Here is a 22,051-nt window from a genome sequence, read left to right as displayed (position 1 = left end):
GTATAGAGGACGGAAGCTTTGGATTTGTCTTTGACTGCATTCTCGTAGCACTTCCCTACAACAACAATAAAAAATAAAAAAAAATTTCCACTAAGTGGGGTTGGCTATATATTCGTTCTGGATTTATTTTCATAAGGATTCGACGTAACCTAGGAGTGCCGGCTGTCGACTACCTAACACTCTCTTCCTCCTTCCTTATCCAGACTTGGGACTGGCAATGTAAGATAAACTTAGGCGGAGTTTCCGTAGCACTTCCTTATCTTGGAAAATTTCTCAAGGTATATGTAAACACGAAAAATTCCTGAAACAAGAACACATGTACAAAATAATATTTGTATTAATTAATGATTTTGGGGTTACAATCTCTTTATAATTTGATCCTCTGATTCGATCTCCGTAAGGTGTTGATTTGTGGATGTGCGATTGATCCAAGGGCCGTCGAGGCTTGATCTTGGATGAACGGTTTGAAGTTTCTTCAAGGGCCGTTGGGGCTTGATCTTGAATAATGGTTGTGCGGATTTCTTCAAAGGGTTTTTGGGCTTGATCTTGAAGGTTGATGGATGAGCGGATCTTCAAGGGCTTTTGGGCTTAATCTTGAAGAACGATTGGATGTGTGGATTTGTTGAGGTTGTTGATCCAAAGGTCGTTGGGGCTTGATCTTAGGATGAACGGATGATGAACGATGAACACTTTCTTCAAGGGCCGTCAGGGCTTGATCTTGAGTTGGTGGAAGTTCTTCAAAGGCTGTTGGGGCTTGATCTTGAAGGAGGATTTGACGAAGAACGAAGAGTGTTTTCTTGATCCTTCGGGATTTGCTTGAGAGCTTTAGAGTTTCAAGGCTTCAAGGTTTTGGTGTAATGTAAATTCCTCTCCCTTTTCTCTTGATGGAGAAGGCTATTTATAGGCCAAGAGAGTGAATCACCACCATCCATTTTTTTTGGTGAAGTGAGTGGAGTTGGTAGGTGAAGTAAATGTGTAATGTAGGTGAAATGAATGTGTTATGTAAGTGAAATGAATAAATGTTGTAATTTTAATACATTGGTTAACATTTATTTCACTGAAATTTCGGTGTCTACAAATGCCCCCACTTCAAGGCGCGTCGTATACACATGTTTGTCATGTGTAGAAGATGCGTTTTGAAGTCCCTTAATGTAGATGTCAACCCAAGGGTCGTCGAGGCTTGATCTTGAATTGGGCTGGACAATTCTTCAAGGGCCGTCGGGGCTTGAACTTGAATTCGACTGGATGATTTTCTAGTTTCCTCTAATCGTTGATTTTCCACAGGCTTAATCTTGAACAAGGCTGGAGGGTTTTTTTTTTTTTTTTTTTTTTTTTTTTTTGTCTCCTCCGAAGGTTTGAACTTACTCTTCTTATCTGGAGTTTGAATTTGATTCAAGGGTGGTGAACACTTGATTTTGAATCGAACTTGTGATTTCTTTAAAGGCCATTGAGGCTTGATCTTGAGTGAAAATAGGACCATGAGTGGTTTCAGGATTCAGACACATGGCAGGCAAGCACGAGGTGGAGGTGATGACCTGTTTCTTTGTTTAATCTTTCCAATTCATATTGAAGAGGGTTAGGGGATGAATCAGCATGTGCAGTTGTTGCGTTTGCTGACGATCCACAAGATTGATGTTTCATTGTCACTCGTCCTAGCTGTTCTCCAGACGAATGTGGTACCTTCTCTGGAAGTGTATCAACCATTGAAGATGACTACTCGAGAGCAACGCTAGGTAAGTAACCAGGGAATAGATTCCAAGCAGTCGGTTCCAAATCGGAAGACTGACTCCAAGTGCCGGCTGATTGCTATCTTTCTCTTTGCCCTGCGGGTAAGAACAATGACAAAGGAAAGGACATGGAGAAAGCATGATATGAGATACTTTTGCTTTTTGAAGAAGTGTTGACGATTTACCAGCGTCGCGCGGCGAGGCTTTGCTCTTTGGCGACGGCGCCAGCGGAGGGTTGTTGAGGCTTCCCGAGCTCTTTGATTAGAACAATGATGTCGAGCTTGGATTTAACTTAAATTCCTCTGTCTAGATGGTTCTGCAGGGGAAGGCGTCGCGCTCCAGCAATTTGTTCCAGCTCCTTGTACCGCATTCTTCTCTGTTTGTTTCTTTTACATAGCCGAGGTGGTGTGCAACCCTTTGCCTTTAAATGGTCTTTCAGGGCATCATGTCTCAGCAATTCATCCATGCTTAGCAGCTTCAGTGTAAAGAGTCGACACTCCGTCACCTGTCCTAAAGTATGCGCTGAGGGAATTCGAGACTCACCAACAATTGAAAATGAGTACTCGAGAGCAACGCTAGGTAAGCAACCAGGCAAAGGTTATGGGCAATCAGTTCCAGATCGGAAGTTTGATTTCGGGTTCCGACTGATTGCTTTCTTTCTCCTTGTCTTGGAGGCAAGAGCAAGGGCAAAGGAAAAGACAGGGAAAAAGCATGATATGAGATACCTTTGCTTTCGCCCTTGATGATATGAGATACTTTTGCTTTTGAAGAAGCAGCGAATGAATCAGCACATATATTTGTTGCGCTTGTCTCCACATGCTTCGATCTACCGTTTCCTCCTGCCTCATCTGTACTCCAGGCATCTGGTATTTTATTTGGGGGTACATCAATAGTTGAAGATGAGTATTTGAGAGCAGGGCTGGATAAGCAATCAGGGAAGGGATTCCAGGCAGTCGGCTCCAAACGGGAAGCTTGATTCCAAGTGCCAACTGATCTCTCTCTCTCTCTTTGTCTTTCAGGGAAGAACAAGAACAAAGGAAAGGACGGGGGAAAGGCATGCTATGAGATACTCTTGCTTTCAACCCTAATGATATGGGATATGTTTGCTCTCGAAGACTTGGTTGAATAGGTGTTCTCAAGGGAAGAAGAAAACTGAGCATATTGAGAGGTTTGGTTGTAGCTACATTTTCTGCCGAGAAGAAGAGTCATGCGTTTTTGGATGTATGCCTTGCCATGAATGTTGACATATATAGGGATTTTAATGGCAAGTAGTAGTGCGGGTGCGGCTTTGTCACCCACGCTTGTCGGCAAAAGTGTGGTGGTTGGGATAATGACCTTCACCCGTTTTCAACTTTGTCAGAGATCTTTGACAAAGTTGCACGCGTTATCTGAAAAGCTGAGATTGCGTCTGAAGAGTGTTGACGAACTTTACGCAGGAAAATCCGGCTTTTAAGATTTGAAAAGTGGCGTCTCTTCGATTTTTTTATTTTTTATTTTTTATTTTTTTATTTTTATTGGTGGTTGTGTTGCCTCTCCTTTTATAGAGGTATCGATCACATCCAACGTGCACACTTTGAAGATTACCTGCTTGTGAAAATCATCTCCAGTGTATTTTTTTTTTTAGATTTTACTTCGTCCCTCCCTTTTCTCTTAACATCTTTGAAAATGGCTAACACATCTAACATTTGCTTAGATTTGAGTCTCAGCGGTGATACAGGTGCGCCGCGTCAGGGTAATATATGGTGCCCATCTTTCTTATCTTCTAATGGCCCTCTTACAGGTGAAGACTCCGTGATGCAGGATGCAACAACGGCTACGGTAGTAACTAGGAATCTCCTCACTCCTAGAGATAATAGGCTGCTTTCAAGACGGTCTGATGAGTTGGCCGTTCAAGAGTCCCTAGCTCTCAGTGTTCAATTTGCGGGCTCTGTGTCCAACATGGGCCAACACCTACTCGCTCGATCCCGTCAAGTTGAATCATTGATGGCGGAGGTGGAAAATCTTAAACAAGAGATCAAACATCTTAAGCGCGAGAATAGGGATTTGCACGTGCTTGCAAATAATTATTCGACGAGCATGAAGAGGAAGCTTGATCAGCTGCAAGAATCTGAAGTTCGAATTCAAAGTGACCGTCAAAGGCTTGCGCTTTCTTCCAGAGGCACCTTTTTCCTTCGTCATCTAGCGTTCAACCAAGTATTGAAGCCTCGAATGATCTATCTTCGATGCCTCTCGCTCCTGGAGTTTTGCCAAGTAGTGGGGCTTCACGTGAGCAACCTTTGTGAAAGCTCAATCTTTTTTTTTTTCTTTTTTTTTTTTTTAATCACACTTTTGCAAGTGGTGCCGTGCACCATCCTTCCCTTATTTTCTTCTTTGCAATAATTCTGTCGCCCTTTTTTATTTTTTTTTTACATCACACTTTTGCAAGTGGTGCCGTGCACCATCCTTCCCTTATTTTCTTCTTTGCAATAATTCTGTCGCCACCACCTCTTTTTCCTCTTCCTTTACAGTAGCTTGCAATTTCTTTTTGTGTGCGTGTACATTGTTCTGATGATGAGTATAACAGTCTGGCACCGCTGGGTCCCTGGCTGCACTGCATGCGGATTGCTATTTGCACAGTCACTGCAACATTATTTGCACAGTCGTTGCACTTCATTCACTTCTCTGGGTTCATGTGCACATATATATATGTATGTATTTATATGGGATTGAATCGTCACCGCACAACCATTGCACAGCCACTTCATTGCCTGCCTTCTTGCATCCCGACTACTCTGTCCTGCAACCCTACGCTGCACCGCTTCCTTGCTACACTGCGTTCTCCACGTCTGCTGCCCGTTGAACTGGATGCTACCGTAGGTTTGAACTGCCAAGGCGAGTTGCTTTCCACTTCTTCAACCTTTGCAGCTCTCTGTGCTATTTTTGGGAGTTCAGCTGCTGTGGATGGGAAGGAGAGGAAGCAGTCACTTAGCAAGTTTCTTTGCACAGCCTTTGCTCTGTAAGGTTTATTCCTTTTAAGCTGAAGACGATTTTGATATGTACATATGTATATATATATATATATATGGATTTTGACATGCACTTTCTGACATGCACTTATATATATATATATATATATATTGATTTTGACATGCACTTTCTGACATGCACTTATATATATATGTTGATTGTCTCATCTTTGTGCGTAAAATTTGTAATGTGTGTACCCCACTGATGGATTTCCTTGTTGTGATACTACAATTTTTTTTTTTTTTTGGGGAAGGCAGAGCATGATGCTAGGACCCTCATGAAGTTTCCAAAGGTGTGGTAGCTGGTGGCAGAGCGGGCAGGACTGCGGGTGTACATATGCTTTTTTTTTTTTTTGTGCTGCTCAAGTTTTGTGGCTGATTTTGCTTTGTTGCGGTCATGGTATTTTTCAAGTGTTTTAAGAACAACACCATCACCATTCTCGCGAAGGAAAGTGATTCGCAAGATAGGGGAACAACGCTGAAGATTTACACCCCACTGACTGGCCTTAAGGCGCTTGATCTTCCTACAAAAGACAACTCCATATCAAGTCGTGGTCTTCTGAAGTATCTTGGGAGGTGGCAGACTTTGTTCGATCAAATACGGAGAAGAAGGTGTGCACACTAAGGATTCTTATTTTGAACCTTTCGCACCATGCTCGTGACAATCATCCGGCTTCGTTTAAGCTTCTCGGAGATCACATTCGCAGAGGAGCTATGGCTTAGAATGATGTCTTGTTGACTACCGGAGAAGCTATTTTTGCTAAGTCTTATTGGGAATGGCTTGAAGATGTCTTGGGCCGATCTAAACATGTGCTTACTAGCGTGGGCCTTTACCATGCCGTGTACGCATCTTTGTTCAGTTATGATCTCCATCATTCTGTCCTTCATGCGTTCTTCGAGCATTGGTGTTCAGCGACTAACACGCTTCATACAGCTCAATGAGAGATGTCAATTTCACTTTGGGATCTCCACAAGATAAGGGGCTTGCCAATCCAAGGTAAGTTTTATGACGAGGTCTTTCCTAGTGTGGAGGAACTTTCTCTCTGCAATAGCCGAGGATTGCCTGCGAGTTGTCGCTGTTTATTTTGGGCATATCACAAGCTTTCCCAAGATGCTAGAGGTAAATCAGGCGTGAAGATTTCTTCATGAATCCGCTTCTGGTATTGGGAGGACACAAGGTACAAGAAGTCCTTGAAGAGAAGAAGTTGCAACAAACCCACTAAGCCAAAAGGAGACCCATATCCGTCTGGTGCCATTGGTTCAGCTAGGCGCCGTTCCCCTGCCGAGTTGAGAGCATTTGAGGACCTTGGCATAGCATCAGAGCATGTGGAAGAATCTTACCTAGCTGCTTTCTTAGGTTGTTGGCTTTGTAAGTTTGTTTTTCCAACTGGCGACGTCAACTTTGTTTGTCCTGGGGTTTTCAAAGTTGCTAGCAAGATGGTGGCAGGTGAATCTTTCAGTCTTGCTATCCCGGTCTTGGCCAATATTTATAACGGCTTGAGTGTTGTTTCGAACTCGGCAAACACTGAAGATCGTGCTACGGTTCTTCCCTACCACTATGTGCATGGTTGGTTGGGTGAGTACTTCGGCACTCATTCTTTTTCTTCAACTCTAGACAAGTCGGGGCCTTTAATGACGAAGTATTCTGGCGTGCTTTCTTCGAAGAGCCTCAATGATTCCCAGGCCCAAGCACTATTTAGAAGCTGTGAAGGCTTGAAGATGGACCATCTGGCGAGAGTTGGCTCGGTGCGGCGAGGCATCATGGATGATTTGCATCTTGGCTTCTCGGACTTATCTTATCTTATAAGTCTTCGCTCGGGATATGTTTCTTTGCGGCAAGAAGACCGATGCATTGTTCAGCCGTATAGTCCCCACTGTTTTAGCAGGCAATTTGGTTTTGTCCAAAATGTGCCAGGCAAGCTGAAGGAAAAAAAACAATTAGACTCCTTGCCAGCCGTGTATATGCATTGGGAGTCTTGTACCCGTGCATGTACAAATGCTTCTATCACCCTGCCGGCCAAAGACGAGTTCGGGAGTAGTCCAGTAACCCGTGCTTACGTAAGTTGGTGGTCAAAGGTACATTATGAGAACTTGGGGATGGCAAGTGGTACCAATTCTTCTCATTCACGCCTTGATGTATCGAGGGGGGTTGTTCTGTGGTTCCTACGCAACCGATACCTTTTGATTGCGCTAGTGCTGCTACTTTGCAAGATAGACCAGTGGTTTTAGTCCCTCAATGCCCACGCTTGTCTTCTCAACATTCGGATGTATCTGAAGAGACCGGTGATGAAGTTGATTCGCACGAAGATGGACTTGTTTTGCGGCAGCGTCAACAAGTTTTAAACAAACGACGTCTTGAAGGCGCTCAGGCCGATAGCGATGTCAAGTTTCGTCATAAGAAGAAAGAAGTGTTTAGGCTCCCTCAACTCGATGGCAGTGTGTCGTTTGAGAAAGATGTATGCATCTTCTTCTCTCTTATGACTTTTTCTGCTTTCATTGTTCTAGCTTTTGTTTCTAACAGCTTTTTTTGTTTTCTTTAGGTTGGGCCTTCTTGTTTTTTTGACTTGGCGACCACAGGTATTTATTCTTATACGAAGATGCTATTTGAAAGCGACCTACCTACAGGCGGGGAAATTGGGGATCCACCTAGTACAGAGCTTGTCCCAAGTCCGTCAAGTTTCCCAAGTTTGCCATGTGTAGGTGGAGGCATGCAAGATCCCGTCATGCGTTCTATACCTTTGCCAGCTAGCTTTGAGATCTCTCTGAAAGGGCCAAACCTTAGTGGTACTGAGCAGCTTATTCATCGCATCAATCTTCGTGCAGCAATGGATATCAAGAGCCATATTGAGGGGAGGATTTCAAAATGCCCGTCGGAGGACCTTGCGTTGCTTAAGGAAGACTTGTCGAAACTTGTTTCTGCAATTGACAATCTTAACATTGATTCTTCATCCTTGAAGATCAAGATTGCCGAACTTATGGTCGCCTCAACTGAGTATTCTTCCTTGCGTGTTATTTCCTCGAAGAAGTTGAGTCCAGATGTTAGAGCTCACCAACTTGCTGCAATAGACTTGTCACTAACCCAAGCCCGGTCTTCTCAGCAAGCTGTTTCGGGAGATTATCAATCCACAGAGACTTCTTTAGCTTCCGTCCGGGTACGTCTAGATACGTTGATGCGAGAGCAAGAACAGCTGGGCATCGAGGCATCAAAACTTGAAAGTGTTCTCGGGGAGCAGGGAGCTACACTTTCTCAATGCCAAGAGGAGATTTCACGCCTAGAACAAGAGAAAGACATGGCTATGGAGTTGCACATCCTGTCTCTCACCGATGTAGAGACTTTGAAGGCTTTGGAAAGCTTGCTTGAAGACCGCCTCCGTAGTTTTAGGGACATAGTTTTCGAGTAATGTCTTCTGCCCCTTTTTTTTTTTTGTAATCAGACTTTTTCCTTTAAAGAAAAAAAATGTTTGCATTCTTGAATTTGCTCTTTATTCTTCAAAGTGTTTGTGTTTTTTTTTTTTTTTTTTTTTTGTTGTTGATGATGTGACTATACTTGAAGTTTTGAAGTTTCAAGTTGCCTACGTACCCTTGGTTGAGGAGAGATCAAGTCATGACGTAGTTCAAATAAGTGATGGTTTTTTTTTTTTTTTTTGATGATTTTGATGATGATTTTGCCGTACACAGTTTATGCTCTTGCGGGCCAGGAGCGTGGCACGTTTTCTTTAAGGGTAGTAGCGCTTCAAAAATCTGCCGTTGATAGGGCCGATCTTCAAGCTGTCTTCTGCCATAATTAAGTAGGCGTCGTTGGTGTAGACCTCTTGTATTACGTAGGGTCCGTCCCACTTTGATGTGAACTTGCTTTTTGTCTTGTGAGTTATGATGATAGGTCTAAGCAATGCCAGCACGAGATCTCCGACTTGGAAAGACCTTAGGCGGACTTTCTTGTTGAATGCCTTGGATAACCGTGCTTGGTAGCATTCCAAGTGTTGTTGAGCTTCGAGCCTTCTTTCATCCAGTGCTTCCAACTCTTGAAGGCGCAACTTTGCATTTTCTTCGTCAGTCAAGCCTTCTTGTATAGCCATCCTTAGTGAGGGGATTTGACTTTCGAGCGGTAGAACAACTTCCACGCCGTATACGAGAGAATAAGGTGTAGCTTGGGTGGGAGTCCTATATGTAGTCCTATATGCCCAAAGCGCTTCACTTATTCTTTCATGCTAGTCACTCTTTGTTCGACCGATTACCTTTTTCAGGAGGTTGCACAATGTCTTGTTGAATGCTTCCGCGAGGCCGTTGGCTGGAGCATGATACATGGAAGACTTGTGCTGCTTGAACTTGTATTTATCGCAAAGCTCATCCACGAGTCGGTTGGAGAACTGTTTTCCATTGTCAGTGATAATGTAGCGAGGCACACCATATCGGTGGATGATATGCTCCTTGATGAAACGAACAACAGTTTCCTTTTTGACTTCCCTTAAAGGTATGGCTTCAGCCCACTTGGAGAAGTAATCTGTTGCAGCTAGGATGTAAGCTTCTCCTGCAGATGACTTTGGCGTAATTGGTCCTACAACGTCCAATCCCCATGCGTCGAACGGCTATGAAGCAACTGTAGGGTGTAATGGTTCAGGCGGTTGATGTATGAAGTTGGCGTGGAATTGGCAGGCTTGGCACCTTTTGGCATGTTCCAGGCAATCCTTCACCATGCTCGGCCAGTAGTAACCCATTCTTTTGAGTTGGAAATGTAGCTTTGGTCCAGACTGATGCGCTCCACACACACCTGAATGTGCTTCTTCCATGGCTTGATTGGCTTCTTCCTCACCTAGGCATCTCAGGAGCACTCTTTCAAAAGAGCATCGGTAGAGTGTTCCTTTGTAGTAAAGGAAGCGATGTGCTCGTCGACGTATTTCGGAACGGCGTTTAAGATCATCTGGAAGCTTTCCGTGCTCTAAGTAGTCGATCAGCGGATGTCTCCACTCTTCGGCATCGACTGGAAGTATTGAGATGACATTTGTATCGTCCAGTGACATTTCATTAACGAGCGGAATCACCCATCTTTGGCAAACTGGCACGTCTGCAGCTTCATCTTTTCCTAGTGTCATACTCGAGGCCAGATTGACAAGAGCGTCTGCCATTTGATTTTCCTTTCTTGGCACATGTTCTAGTGTCACGGCTTTGAACTTTTGTAGCAGTTGAGTCGCCAGCCGGAAGTATGGGACGAGATCATCTTTCCTCACCTCATATTCAGTTAAGAGTTGATTGATTATGAGCTTGGAATCGCCATATACCTCAAGAGCTGTGATTTCCATGTTGATCGCCATTTGGAGCCCCATGATCAATGCTTGGTACTCAGCAACATTGTTGGAGCATAGCTCACTCAGTTGGAAGGAGTAAGGTAGTATTTGCCTTTGTGGCGACATGAATACTACTTCTGCCCCCGCTCCGTCTGCTCGTGCGGATCCGTCGAAGAACATCGTCCATGTCGGGAAAATGTCGATGTAAAACACCTCCTCGTCAGGCAAGTCGTCTGAGATTTTCCAATCAGCCGGGATTGGATGATCGGTAAGGAAGTCTGCTAGTGCTTGTCCCTTGACGGCTTTAGCTGGGACGTAGATGATCTCATATTGATTAAAAAGCAAAGCCCATTTAGCGAGTCTCCTTGTCAAGACTGGCTTGGACATGACGTATTTGACAGAGTCGGCTTTAGCAACCAGGTGGATGGTGTAAGCATGCATGTAATGTCTGAGCTTCTGAACAGCAAACACCAAGGTGAGGCACATCTTTTCTATTGGGGAATAGTTCAACTCAGCACCGGTGAGAGTTCAATTGAGGTAGTAAAGTGCTCATTCTTTCTGGGATTCATTCTCTTGTGCCAAGAGTGCTCTGATTGAACTTTCCTGAGCAACAATATACAATATGAGCGGTTTCCCGGGCACAGGTGCCCCCAGGACAGGTGGACTTGACAAATATTTCTTTATGCTTTCAAAAGCATTATGGCATGCTTCGTCCCATACGAATGGGACATCTTTCTTCATAAGGCGACTAAACGGTTGACAACGCCCTGCGAGGTTGGAGATGAAGCGTCTGATGAAGGCTAACCGTCTTTGTAGACTTTTCAGCTCGTGCAGGTTTCTTGGCTCAGGCATGCTTTGAATGGCCTTGATCTTTGATTGGTCCACTTCAATACCACGATGCTTGACGATGAAGCCAAGGAATCTTCCAGAGGTGACGCCAAACGCACACTTTAATAGGTTCATCTTGATGTTGTATTTTCGCAGCCTTTCGAACACTATTCGCAGATCCTTCAAGTGGTCTGATCTTTTCTTTGTCTTAACCACCACATCATCTACGTAACATTCTACGTTTTTGTGTAGCATGTCATTGAAGATTTTCTGCATTGCGCTTTGGTACGTAGCTCCAGCGTTCTTTAGACCAAAGGGCATCACCTTGTAGCAGTAGATACCTTTTGGAGTCCGAAAGGCTGTTAGTTCCTCGTCTTTGAGGGCCATGCGAATTTGATTGTGCCCAGAAGAGCCATCCATGAATGATAATACCTCATGGCCAGTGGTTGCATCCACCATGATTTCAATGATTGGCAAGGGGAAGTCATCCTTTGGGCAAGCATCAATGAGGTCCCAAAAGTCTACGCAAACACGTATTTGTCCTGATTTCTTAAGGACAATTACGATGTTGGAGATCCACTTGGGGTATTGCACTTCTCGAATAAAGCCTGCTTCGATTAGCTTGTCGACCTCGACCTCGATTAGTGGGATAAGCTCGGATCGATAGCGTCTTTGAGTTTGCTTTATCGGTCGCGTTCCAGACTTGACCGCAAGATGATGAACAGCGATGATAGGGTCCAAGGCGGGCATTTCCTTGTAGGTCCAAGCAAAGACATCTTTGTACTCTAACAATAGCTGATAATATTCTTTTATCTCATCCGTACTTAATAATGCACTTACGAAGATAGGTTTTGGTTCCTCGCTTGTACCTAAATTGAGTTCCTTGAGATCATCAACCGTGGCTTGCCCCCCATCTTCGAGCTGTGGTGGTGCAGCGGTGACATATTCCTCGGGGATTTCATCTTCTTTGCCTTCTTGAATCGTGATGCGGAAGACATCTTGGACCTCCTCTTCAGTGCTGTCTTCTCGAGCTTGTTGGCATGAGGATTGTCCGGTGTGGATGATATCAAGTTTCGAACGTCGCCTTTTTCTGCTAACCCATCGAGCTTTTCTTCCTTTGGCGTTGTTTTCCTCTTTCTAGAAGGTTTTTCATTATCTTCAAATCTTTCCAAAGCTGATCGTCGTAGAGGAGAGATAGCTGTGTTGATTTGTTTCTTAGGCTTTAACAACCTTTAAAAAACAGAGCTTTGGGATGTTGGTGCGTTAAGCCTCTTGAAAACAGAGATTCGGTCTTGACCACCAATGCGATTAAGCACTGAAATTCTGGGGCTTGAACGACTCATCTTATCAAAGACCGACGTTTGAGAAGCGGGTTTAGGTTCTTCTTGGTCTTGTTCAATGCTCACGCTGACGTATTGAGCGCTAGTACTTTTCGTTTTGTTTGAAATCATCACAGGTGCATTTGGTGTGAAGCCAAGTCCGGCTTTGTTGTTGTCAACTCCATAACCATGCTCCTTCAACTTTTTTTGAGTTTTGGTGAGGTTACGTTCTTTGTCATTGACAGTGTTTGAAACCTTCTTTCCAGCCATAGAAGAGGAGGCGAAGTCGTACCCGGCCTTCGACATGAGTTTGTAGGTGTTTGGGTTGAAACCTTCCTCGGTCCTTTTGGTTGGAAGAAAGCTTGATTCCACCTCATCTAGTAGAGCTTTGATGAAGCCTTATGGTAGTCTTGCGACCTTAGCACTCCCTAGCTGTGTTAGAGGCAAAACTACATTCGTCTTAAGCAACTTCACATTATCCTTGTGCCACCGTGTGTTGGTTTTTCTTGTTCCAGTTTCGAATGGAGATTGACCATTCTTTCTTCTTGACATCGGGATATACCGGAATATGGGCGTGTTCGGTCCTTTTGAAGGCATGCTACTCCCTTTGGTTGTTGCAGGTTTAGCAAACTCATCATCGTCTTTGCTTAAAGATGGCACGGCTTGCTCTTTTTGCTTTTTAGGCATGGCTTGCCACTCCTGCTTTTTAAGTGTTGTTTTGCTCGTGGATTTGATCTCTTCCGGAAAAGCTTCAGGTACCATGTCTTCGTCCATGTAGAACTTGGCGTCTGCAAAATGTGATTCGGCTTCAGTGAATGGCTTAGTGTCACCTTGGATCACCTTCACTCCTTCTCGGTAAAATTTTAGGCATTGGTGAAGGGTGGACGGTACTACCCCATTTGCGTGGATCCAAGGTCTTCCTAGGAGCAAGCTGTAGGAAGTTCTTGCATCAATCACGTGGAATATCGTGCTTGATTTAAGCTCACCAATGGTCATCTCTACTCGGATCATGCCCATCGTCCTTTGTCCTCCTTGGTTAAAACGTTGGATCAGCAGACGGCTCAGGGATAGTTCATTCACCTTGATGCCGATTATGATCATTGTTGATTTTGGCATGATGTTTATGGCCGACCTACCATCTACCAGCATGCGGTTGACTTTGTGTTCCCTTACGTACCCCGAGACGAAGAGATGACGGTTGTGAGGCTTTGATCCCAGCAGTAGGTCTTCATCAGTGAAGTTAATTGTGTCATGGGTGGTACAACATGTGGCACATTCATGTGGCTGAATCTTCGAGCCTTCGTCGTTACTTTCTTGTACTTCATGGTCGCCGGGACTCGTTAAGACTGTTGCTAGTGCTTTTCGCATCTTTTTTGGCAATCGTAGCGCTTCCTCGATGCTAAAGTGTGTTGGTAGACTTTCTTCAGGTGTGAGGGTTTTTTCTACCTCAGTGGCGATAGCTTTGCCTTTTGAGGGCTCTTCTATTTCTACTTCAACCATGTGACAGGCAACGGTAGTGCACTGTTGGAAAAAGTCATTCGGGAAGTACTCATGCAAGGAAACGGGAATGCGTGGCTCCTGCTCCGTAGGTTCCCCAGGATATGTTGTCTTATCATCATTTATGTTTCTTTTAGGCTTCCTATTATTGCGACCGTGGTGATTTCTTCTTTGTTCCACCTTTGGCTGTATGACTCATGGTCTTGGCTTCCTTGTTTTTTTGTAGGTCACCAATATCCATCCTTCTTCATCATCGGTATGTGCATCTTGGTCGCTTTCCCCCAGTGATGGTTGTGTAGGAGGTATTGTGTCGCTTAAGCATTCACAGGAATGGTCAGGTGTCGCTTGGAGAGGCATAGGATCGAACGATCCAAACGCAATTGTAGTGGTATGCGTTGCAGCTGTGTCCTCAAGGTCGAGTTCAATTTGCCCTTGTTGTGCTAGCTTCATGATGAGTTCTTTAAGAACGAAGCACTTGCCAACAGGATGACTCACAATACGATGGTACTTGCAGTACCTAAGATCGTCTATGCGATTCATTTCTTCAGGACGCTTGCATTCGGGTAACTCAATCACCTTTTTTTCAGCAAGTCATCTAACATGGCAGCCATGTCAGAGTCAAGAAAAGGGTACGTTTTCTGTTCCAACTCTCTCAAGGTGCTCTTGTATCTGTCTTGGGTGCGAGAAGACTCACCTTTTTTTATCTCCTTCGCTTTCTTTTTGGAGGAGATCTTGATGGGCGCTGAGGAGGTCTTAATGGGGGTAGTGTTGACGGTGAAAACTTCCTTAGCGGGCTTCTTCCCAGTCTTGTCTACATTTGGGGTGAATACTTTATCCTTCTTGAAGTTAGTAATCAGCTCATTTTTCCCGTGATTAGCGATACTCAGCTCCATGTCGTGGGAATGAGTTACTAGCTCTTCGAATGTTCTTGGTTTTATGCCTTGGAGGATGTAATGTAACCCCAGTGCATGCCTTGAACGCACATCTCAATGGCAGAGGTTTCAGAAAGCCGATCTTTGCAATCTAGACTTAAGGAGCGCCATCTATTGATGTAGTCGACGACAGGTTCATCTTTCCACTGTTTAGTACTGGTCAGCTCTAGCATGCTTACAGTACGGCGAGTGCTGTAGAAGCGGTTGAGGAATTCCCTTTCTAGCTGGTCTCAACTATTGATAAACTCAGGTTCGAGGTCGGTGTACCAGTCAAAAGCGTTACTTTTTAGCGAAAGCACGAATTGTTTGACGAGGTAGTCCCCCTCTGTCCCAGCATTATTGCAAGTTTCAATGAAATGGACGACATGTTGCTTCGGGTTGCCTTTTCCATCGAACTGCATAAATTTTGGGGGCCGATAACCCTTTGGCATCTTCAAAGCATCAATCTTCTTGGAGTAAGGCTTTGAGTACAGTACGGAGTCATGCGAGCTTCCTTCGTACTGTGTCTTGATAGTGCTTGCGATCATCTCCTGTAGCTGCTGGATAGAGAGAGATCCCATGAATGTCGTTGCTTGGTCTAGCTTCAACTTCTCTTCAACTTTCTCCGCTGGTGGCTCCTCTTTTTCGTCGACTTCTTTCTTTAATAGGCCAACATTTGGGTCGACTTTCACGTCGGGCAGCGCATCTAGTTGGTTGACAAGTGCGGCAATCTGCAAGTCCTTCTCTTCCACAGTCCGTGTGAGCTTTGCGATTGCTTCATTCATCTGAGCTAGCTGCTCCTCGATTGAAGTTGCTCCAGTGGTCATGACTTGCATGGTTGTACTGCCGCTCGAATCATCGTCGGAGAGTAGGGACTCTGAGTATTTCCTCGGGCTCTCTCCTCTTGACGCCTTTAGCGAGGCTAGGGTGATCACAGGCTCGTGCCTCAAGTGCTCTTGTTCCTTTGACAGAGTTAATGCAGGGGCGGAAGCTGCGGCAAAAAGAGCTTTTGCCTTACTTCGGGTTATGATGCCCGAAATATCACTACTTGCGGCGATGATGTTCTTGTTCTTTGCTTTGATCGCAGGAACAGCTTGATCCTTTCTTGATGCCATTTGCGTTTTTCGATGATTTGAGGATAGAGATAAGAGGTAGAGATGTCCCACTGGGCGTGCCAAATTTGTAAACACGAAAAATTCCTGAAACAAAAAACAAGAACACGTGTACAAAATAATATTTGTATTAATTAATGATTTTGGGGTTACAATTTCTTTATAATTTGATCCTCTGATTCGATCTCCGTAAGGTGTTGATTTGTGGATGTGCGATTGATCCAAGGGCCGTCGAGGCTTGATCTTGGATGAACGGTTTGAAGTTTCTTCAAGGGCCGTTGGGGCTTGATCTTGAATAATAGTTGTGCGGATTTCTTCAAAGGGTTTTTGGGCTTGATCTTGAAGGTTGATGGATGAGCGGATCTTCAAGGGCTTTTGGGCTTAATCTTGAAGAACAATTGGGTGTGTGGATTTGTTGAGGTTGTTGATCTAAAGGGTCATTGGGGCTTGATCTTAGGATGAACGGATGATGAACGATGAACACTTTCTTCAAGGCCCGTCAGGGCTTGATCTTGAGTTGGTGGAAGTTCTTCAAGGGCCGTTGGGGCTTGATCTTGAAGGAGGATTTGACGAAGAACGAAAAGTGCTTTCTTGATCCTTCGGGATTTGCTTGAGAGCTTTAGAGTTTCAAGGCTTCAAGGTTTTGGTGTAATGTAAATTCCTCTCCCTTTTCTCTTGATGGAGAAGGCTATTTATAGGCCAAGAGAGTGAATCACCACCATCCATTTTTTTTGGTGAAGTGAGTGGAGTTGGTAGGTGAAGTAAATGTGTAATGTAGGTGAAATGAATGTGTGATGTAAGTGAAATGAATAAATGTTGTAATTTTAATACATTGGTTAACATTTATTTCATTGAAATTTCGGTGTCTACAGTATAATTTCCAAGGCCCTTATAAACTCCATTTGATTAGATGTCGATGTGCACAAAACTCGTAAAAATGCAAAGCGGCTTAAAGTGATATTCGATGCATGAGCCCTTATGGTGTGCTTTGGATGAGGGACTTTAAACTTCCATGGAACTTTGGCTAAATTTGTTAAGAATGCACCACAAAAATTACAAGGAGAGACTTAAAAATGACTAGATACAATAAGTTTAAGAGAAATTTCAAATGACTCGTTGAAATGTGTCATTTTAAAAGTCCATGTAGCGCAGTTGTTGTGTTTTTGTAGTGCTCGAATAGTTCATTGGTGGTGTCCGTGTAACTTTTTATAATTGAGTTTATAGTTCATTGGTACTTTGAAAGTCCGTCATCCAAGCATTTGGGTTAATCCATTTTACTTTTTAATATGAAAGAACATACGTGATTCTCAACGGCTGAATCGTTTGTCACAAGAATGATAGACGTGACAAACCAATACTAGTGCACACACACAATCTTTGCAGATGAGCAAAGCCACACAACGCCATAGCAAGAGAACGAGACCACATAAAATCACAGTTGAAAAACGATCTTTGAATTCCCATCATTTCGAAATTTCTAGTAGCATCAATACTCAGTTCAAATCTACGTAAATTGCTAAAGAAAATATGATACCCAAATTGGCTATTTATCATAATATCATAGTCCTTGTTGTGATGCTGTTGCCGGTGCCTCCAATTAGGTCTGACATTCGTGTCGTGTTTTTCGTATTTATATCATTTTCGTGACATATTTGATATTATAATAAATCGTGTCGTGTAACACTTGTTAAAATAAACAGGTAATATGATCCGATTCAATATTGACCCGTTAATATTAAATGGGTAATATGATCCTACTTGTTATTTGTTAAAGAAAATATATTTTAAACCAATAAATAATCAAATGAAAAACGTAATACTAGATACTACATTGTCACATAAATTCTATAAATACTAAAACCCGGTAGCACTGTTCATAAGCACAGTGAAAAGACTGAAAATGCCCCTGTTTTAGGTTCAGATTGATCTTTGTTTTCCTCGTAAGCACAGTAAAATTACGAAATTGCCCATGTTAACACGTGTATCTGTGTTGTGCGCTGTCGTTCCTCCGTGTCCCGGTGGTTTTTGGAATTCGACATCAATTGTTTTCACAGCATGGAACGAATGGACTGGCCCCAATCTCCTGCACCTCTTCTTTCCCGCTCCAGTGCTCCATTTTGGATAGCCATTCCTCCTCTTTCAACGAGATTCTCTTCAGTAAAAAAAAAAAAAAAAAAAACCACCGCCAACCCTAAACCAATTCACCCAAATCCGGCGACTAGCTCCACAGCACACGCGAGAACCGCGACGCACCACCAGTCCATCCGCGCATTTTCCATAACCCTATTTACGGAAGGTAAGCAATTTATCTTCTGGTGATTTTTCTAGGGATCCAAGGATTGAAAATACAGAGTTTTTGTTTCTCAATTGATTCAAAGCATAGCATTAGAAAAAATATGTAACTATTGGGGGTTTTTTGTTCAAATTTTTCAGATTTTGAGGGTTTTGTATCCAGGCTCAAACGTTGTTCGTCGCCTTTCAAATCCCTCTATGTTCATGGTAAGCAATTTAAACATCTGTGGTTATTGAAATACGTTTGATTATATGGGCATTGAATTTAGTATTCTAGGTTATTGAATTTGAGTAACTATTATTGGGGTTATTAATTTTCAATATTCTTCAATTCTTTTTAATCTGCAAAAATCAAATTGCCCCTGGAATTAAATTCACATTGCATTAATATGTATGCTAGAGGACTTTACAGTATGCCATCAAGTTTAGACAGACAACAATGACTGACCAACTTAGGATTAATGCCTCTATCAGTTTATTCAAATTTGATGCTCTCTCATATGGTCGAGAAATATATATAGTTGTCTTATATTTTATAAGAGAAATTAAGTACATTGACAACATCATTCATCCTCTGTGTTTATTTTTAATAATCTGTTTTTCCCGTCATTTTTTTTTTCTGCTATGTAATCTCATTTGGTTTTTGATTCTACTACGTGTTTTCATTTTTAATTGCTTTTCTTAATCTATTTCCCCCCCTCAATTTTTGTGCTATGTAATCTCATTTGGTTTTCGATTTTCCGACAGGTTTTCATCTAAAAAGAAAATGCTTTGTCCGTGTACATTCTACATCGCTGCTCAGGTATGGTCGTATAGAATTCTTTTTTTTCCTTACTCAATCATTATTTTCTTTTTACTACATTTTGAATCTTCCCCCAATGATTTTTTTTTTTTTAAAAGAAGAGCAATTTGGTTCTGCTTCAAACCTGCAATGAGTAAGTTCCTCTGATCTGTGATTTTTAGGGTTTCGGAAAAGGTTATCGGCTAGAAATAGTATAAGATTTTGGGAGTTAATGTTTTGAGAAATAGCTCTGAATTTTTTGTTTTATTTTTGCTGACTTTTGAAGTGGTTGTGGAAACCGGTTCTTTTGAACCAGTTTAATCGGTTTTAGTGATTGTATGTGGAGTGGGTTTTTGAATTTGTTTAGCGTATCTCAAAAGGTCAAGATTATATTTTCCTTCATTTTCTAACTAACCAAACAGAAAATTAGCTCTCTCTCCTTTCTTTGGTTTAACTTTTACAAATTGATACTTTATAAGTTTCTTAAGTTACTTCAACCATTAAGTTTGAAATAATTGAATACTTGAAAGTTGGGTTTCGTTTGATTGTTTGTGCTAATTGAGCTAATCATTTGTTTTGTAGCAACAAGGAGAAATGAGTTGGCCGGAGGACTCTGAAAGATGATTGTTATTGTTGCTGCTATAGATATGCCGGCGGATCCTTCGGAGGGAGAGTTAGGCTTGGATTGAGAAGTGGGATAATCCTCTGCAATGCTATCAAGAAAGTTCAAATTGGAGCTGTGCCCAAGGTGACCCTTATCCTTTGATCCTTTTCCAAATTCTCTCATTTGTGGATGTTATTGAATGGTATGCATACGGAAGAAATATGGGAACCATTGAAATGTTGAATACTTTGATTTTATGTATTTTTTCAAGGAATGGGAGAACCTTTGAATGAGTATGGTTCCTTAATTGAAGCAATTCATGTTATGACTGGATCACTATTTCACCTATCGCCAATGAAAATTATTGTCGACAGTAAGCATTGAAAACTGCCGTTATGTCTAAGATGTTTTTATCTGTAAAAACATTCAGATATGGTGTATCTTAATAACTTTCTCATGACTGCCAAAGAAAATTACCATGTCGACTAGGCATTGAAAACTGCCATTATTTCTAAGATGTTTTTATCTGCACAAACATTTACATATGGTGTATCTTAATAACTTTTTCATGCTATTTTATTTGATTCTATAATCAAAATTTTGTAGCTTTTAGATTTTGTGGATCTTAGTAAATTAGTAAATTAGGTAGTACAAAGTACTCTTTTGCTTCTTTCATTGAATGTGGGTGAATCATAGTTGCATAAGCAATGATGTAGTTCACAATTGCTAAAAACATTTGGCTTACTACTCTGACAGTTGTGCATCTAATCTTCTGTAGGTCGGCATTATTCATGCTATCAAAAAGCTCCATAGTGATCTTCTAGCTATGGATTAGCGGTTTCACTTATGCATCCGTCCAAGAAATCTGTTGTCAGATAATGCCTGCAGCTCGGGCTTTTCCTTTAGTAAAGCTGATTGATACATTGCAAGACTACCAAGAGAACACGTAAAGTTTTATTGCACCTCATGTGTTTAATAAATTCTTTTAGCTTTCATTTGTTTGCCATGAAACTTTTACTATCGTTTTACACTCCTAGAAAATCTCACTATAGGCCTTTTATATGATTCTGCAGTCAACAAAATATTTTCATTGAATACATAATGTTTGATGGAGTGACTGATGAAGACCAACATGCACACCTACTCGGTAAAAACTCGGGAAATTGCTAGGGACATTTCAAGTGGTGAGTTCTAATTTTTATGTACTTGCAGAATAGGAGGAACTTCAATCCCTTTTGTGTGTTTCGTATAACACACACACACACACACACACACACACACACAAAATAACCTTTGCATTTGTTGTCTCCTTTCCTACAATTCATGAACTAATACCTTTTCATCCAATTGGTATTCTAAGTAAATTCACAACCAGTAATGAAAGCAAAGTAATGAGCTTTTTTTCTTTTCTTAACTATTTTTTTTAGATCATGGAATGCTTTTCTCATCCTGAGATTGTAACCCAATCATAACCCAATCAATAAGCAAGTGAAACACAGAAGTTCTTCAGAGCAATTCCACTCATAAAGACTTTGCACTAGCACCCAGCTCATTTATCCACTCAAGTAAACAGTAATAGATCCCAGTGAACAGTAATAAGCCAAAGCATCTCCACCCCTAACCAAAAAATAACCTAGTCAATTTTATTAAAATATTATTAATTTTTATTATAAAATAATAATTTGGTTTTTTTAATTTCTGACTTCTTTTCTCTTACTCCCTTACTCCCGTCTTCTTCTTCTTCTTCTTCTTCTTCTTCTTCTTATTCTTCCCACTTTTTTCTTCTCTATGTACACACCATATTCTTCTTCTTCTTCTTCCTTTTTTTTTCTTCTCTTTGTACACCACGCTTTCGAATCTACCCTATTCTGAACATGGACACCCACCATCCTGGACCTGCGCACATCGTAAACCCCCAAAAATCAACACCTACATATTCAAAAATTCATCGAAAATATACAAAACAGAAAAAAAATTCCAATTGCAGGAAGATCCGAGTTAATCAACTGATCGACGACGATCCAATTTGCAGAAAGATCACGATTTGGAAGGGGGACATGGTGTTGAATATATGGATTTATCAGGGGAAGGGGTTTGATGGGGTTCCAGGGATCGGGATGGGGTTCCAGATGAGAGAGACTTTAGCCATGATGTTAGCAAGGCGTCAGATGAGCTGTCTCCTTCCTCTGTTGATTTTAGGCCAGCCTGTGGACTGGCTTGGGCTGGGTGCCAGTCTATTCCACGGGCTGGAGTGGATTGGCTGAGTCTCAGCTTGTTTTTTTCATTGGGTGCCAGCCTCTTTTGCTTCCAGTGGAAATGCTCTCATCGCATGTTAGTTTTGATCCATTTCTAAAAATCCCATGCATGGTACAAGAAAAACATCTCTTTAGCAGCAAAGAAGAAGGAAGAGTGAAGTACTGAACAACAATGTGAAAAGTTGGGACATAGAAAACAAGATATTTTCCGTGTATTATAACCATATGGATGTAAATAAGATAATTTTTACGTATGATTTGTTCTTTATAGAACATAGGGATGTAAATGGATTTTGATATGGATGTAAATAAATTTTTACAAGTTCCACACATTTAACAAAGTTTTAAAACACGCGGCATCACGGGGGCTCTTTTGCTCGTATTACTTCAAAACATAAAATTACTTTTGTCTTTCAAGTATTTTATACCTCTAAATAA

General features: G+C 42.0%; 1 protein-coding gene and 1 pseudogene across 3 annotated transcripts; one reads left to right on the top strand and one right to left on the bottom strand.

Annotated features, from left to right (window-relative positions):
* Positions 1-10,423: 10,423 nt before the first annotated feature.
* LOC148690103 (uncharacterized) lies at positions 10,424-14,551 on the bottom strand (annotated as a pseudogene).
* A 3,163-nt stretch (positions 14,552-17,714) lies between these two features.
* Positions 17,715-22,051, top strand: LOC137732291 (uncharacterized). Of its 3 annotated transcripts, XM_088687234.1 has the most exons (8): positions 17,715-17,977; positions 18,115-18,180; positions 18,721-18,775; positions 18,874-18,908; positions 19,337-19,502; positions 20,137-20,304; positions 20,432-20,542; positions 21,346-22,051. In XM_088687234.1, the coding sequence occupies exons 1-5, from the start codon at positions 17,737-17,739 to the stop codon at positions 19,369-19,371; spliced, it is 432 nt and encodes a 143-aa protein (XP_088543360.1). In that variant the 5' UTR covers positions 17,715-17,736; the 3' UTR covers positions 19,372-19,502; positions 20,137-20,304; positions 20,432-20,542; positions 21,346-22,051. The 3 variants fall into 3 exon arrangements, 1 of the variants encoding a protein (XP_088543360.1); XR_015957490.1 differs by lacking the exons at positions 18,874-18,908; positions 21,346-22,051 and having other exon boundaries at positions 18,137-18,180; positions 20,432-20,765; XR_015957489.1 differs by lacking the exons at positions 18,874-18,908; positions 21,346-22,051 and having other exon boundaries at positions 20,432-20,765.

Source organism: Pyrus communis, chromosome 16 (assembly GCF_041283825.1).
Source record: "Pyrus communis isolate YQ-2024b chromosome 16, ASM4128382v1, whole genome shotgun sequence".
Classification (NCBI taxonomy): domain Eukaryota; kingdom Viridiplantae; phylum Streptophyta; class Magnoliopsida; order Rosales; family Rosaceae; genus Pyrus; species Pyrus communis.
The sequence above is the reverse complement of the archived record's forward strand: the minus strand, read 5'-3'. Positions and strand labels throughout refer to the sequence as shown.

Excerpts from the sequence above, each read along its gene's own strand:
- LOC137732291 (XM_088687234.1), top strand. The coding sequence starts at position 17,737 with ATGGAACGAATGGACTGGCCCCAATCTCCTGCACCTCTTCTTTCCCGC. Across the intron at positions 18,776-18,873 it reads CATTCTACATCGCTGCTCAG|AAGAGCAATTTGGTTCTGCT; the intron begins GTATGGTCGTAT and ends TTTTTTTAAAAG. Across the intron at positions 18,909-19,336 it reads CTGCTTCAAACCTGCAATGA|CAACAAGGAGAAATGAGTTG; the intron begins GTAAGTTCCTCT and ends TTTGTTTTGTAG.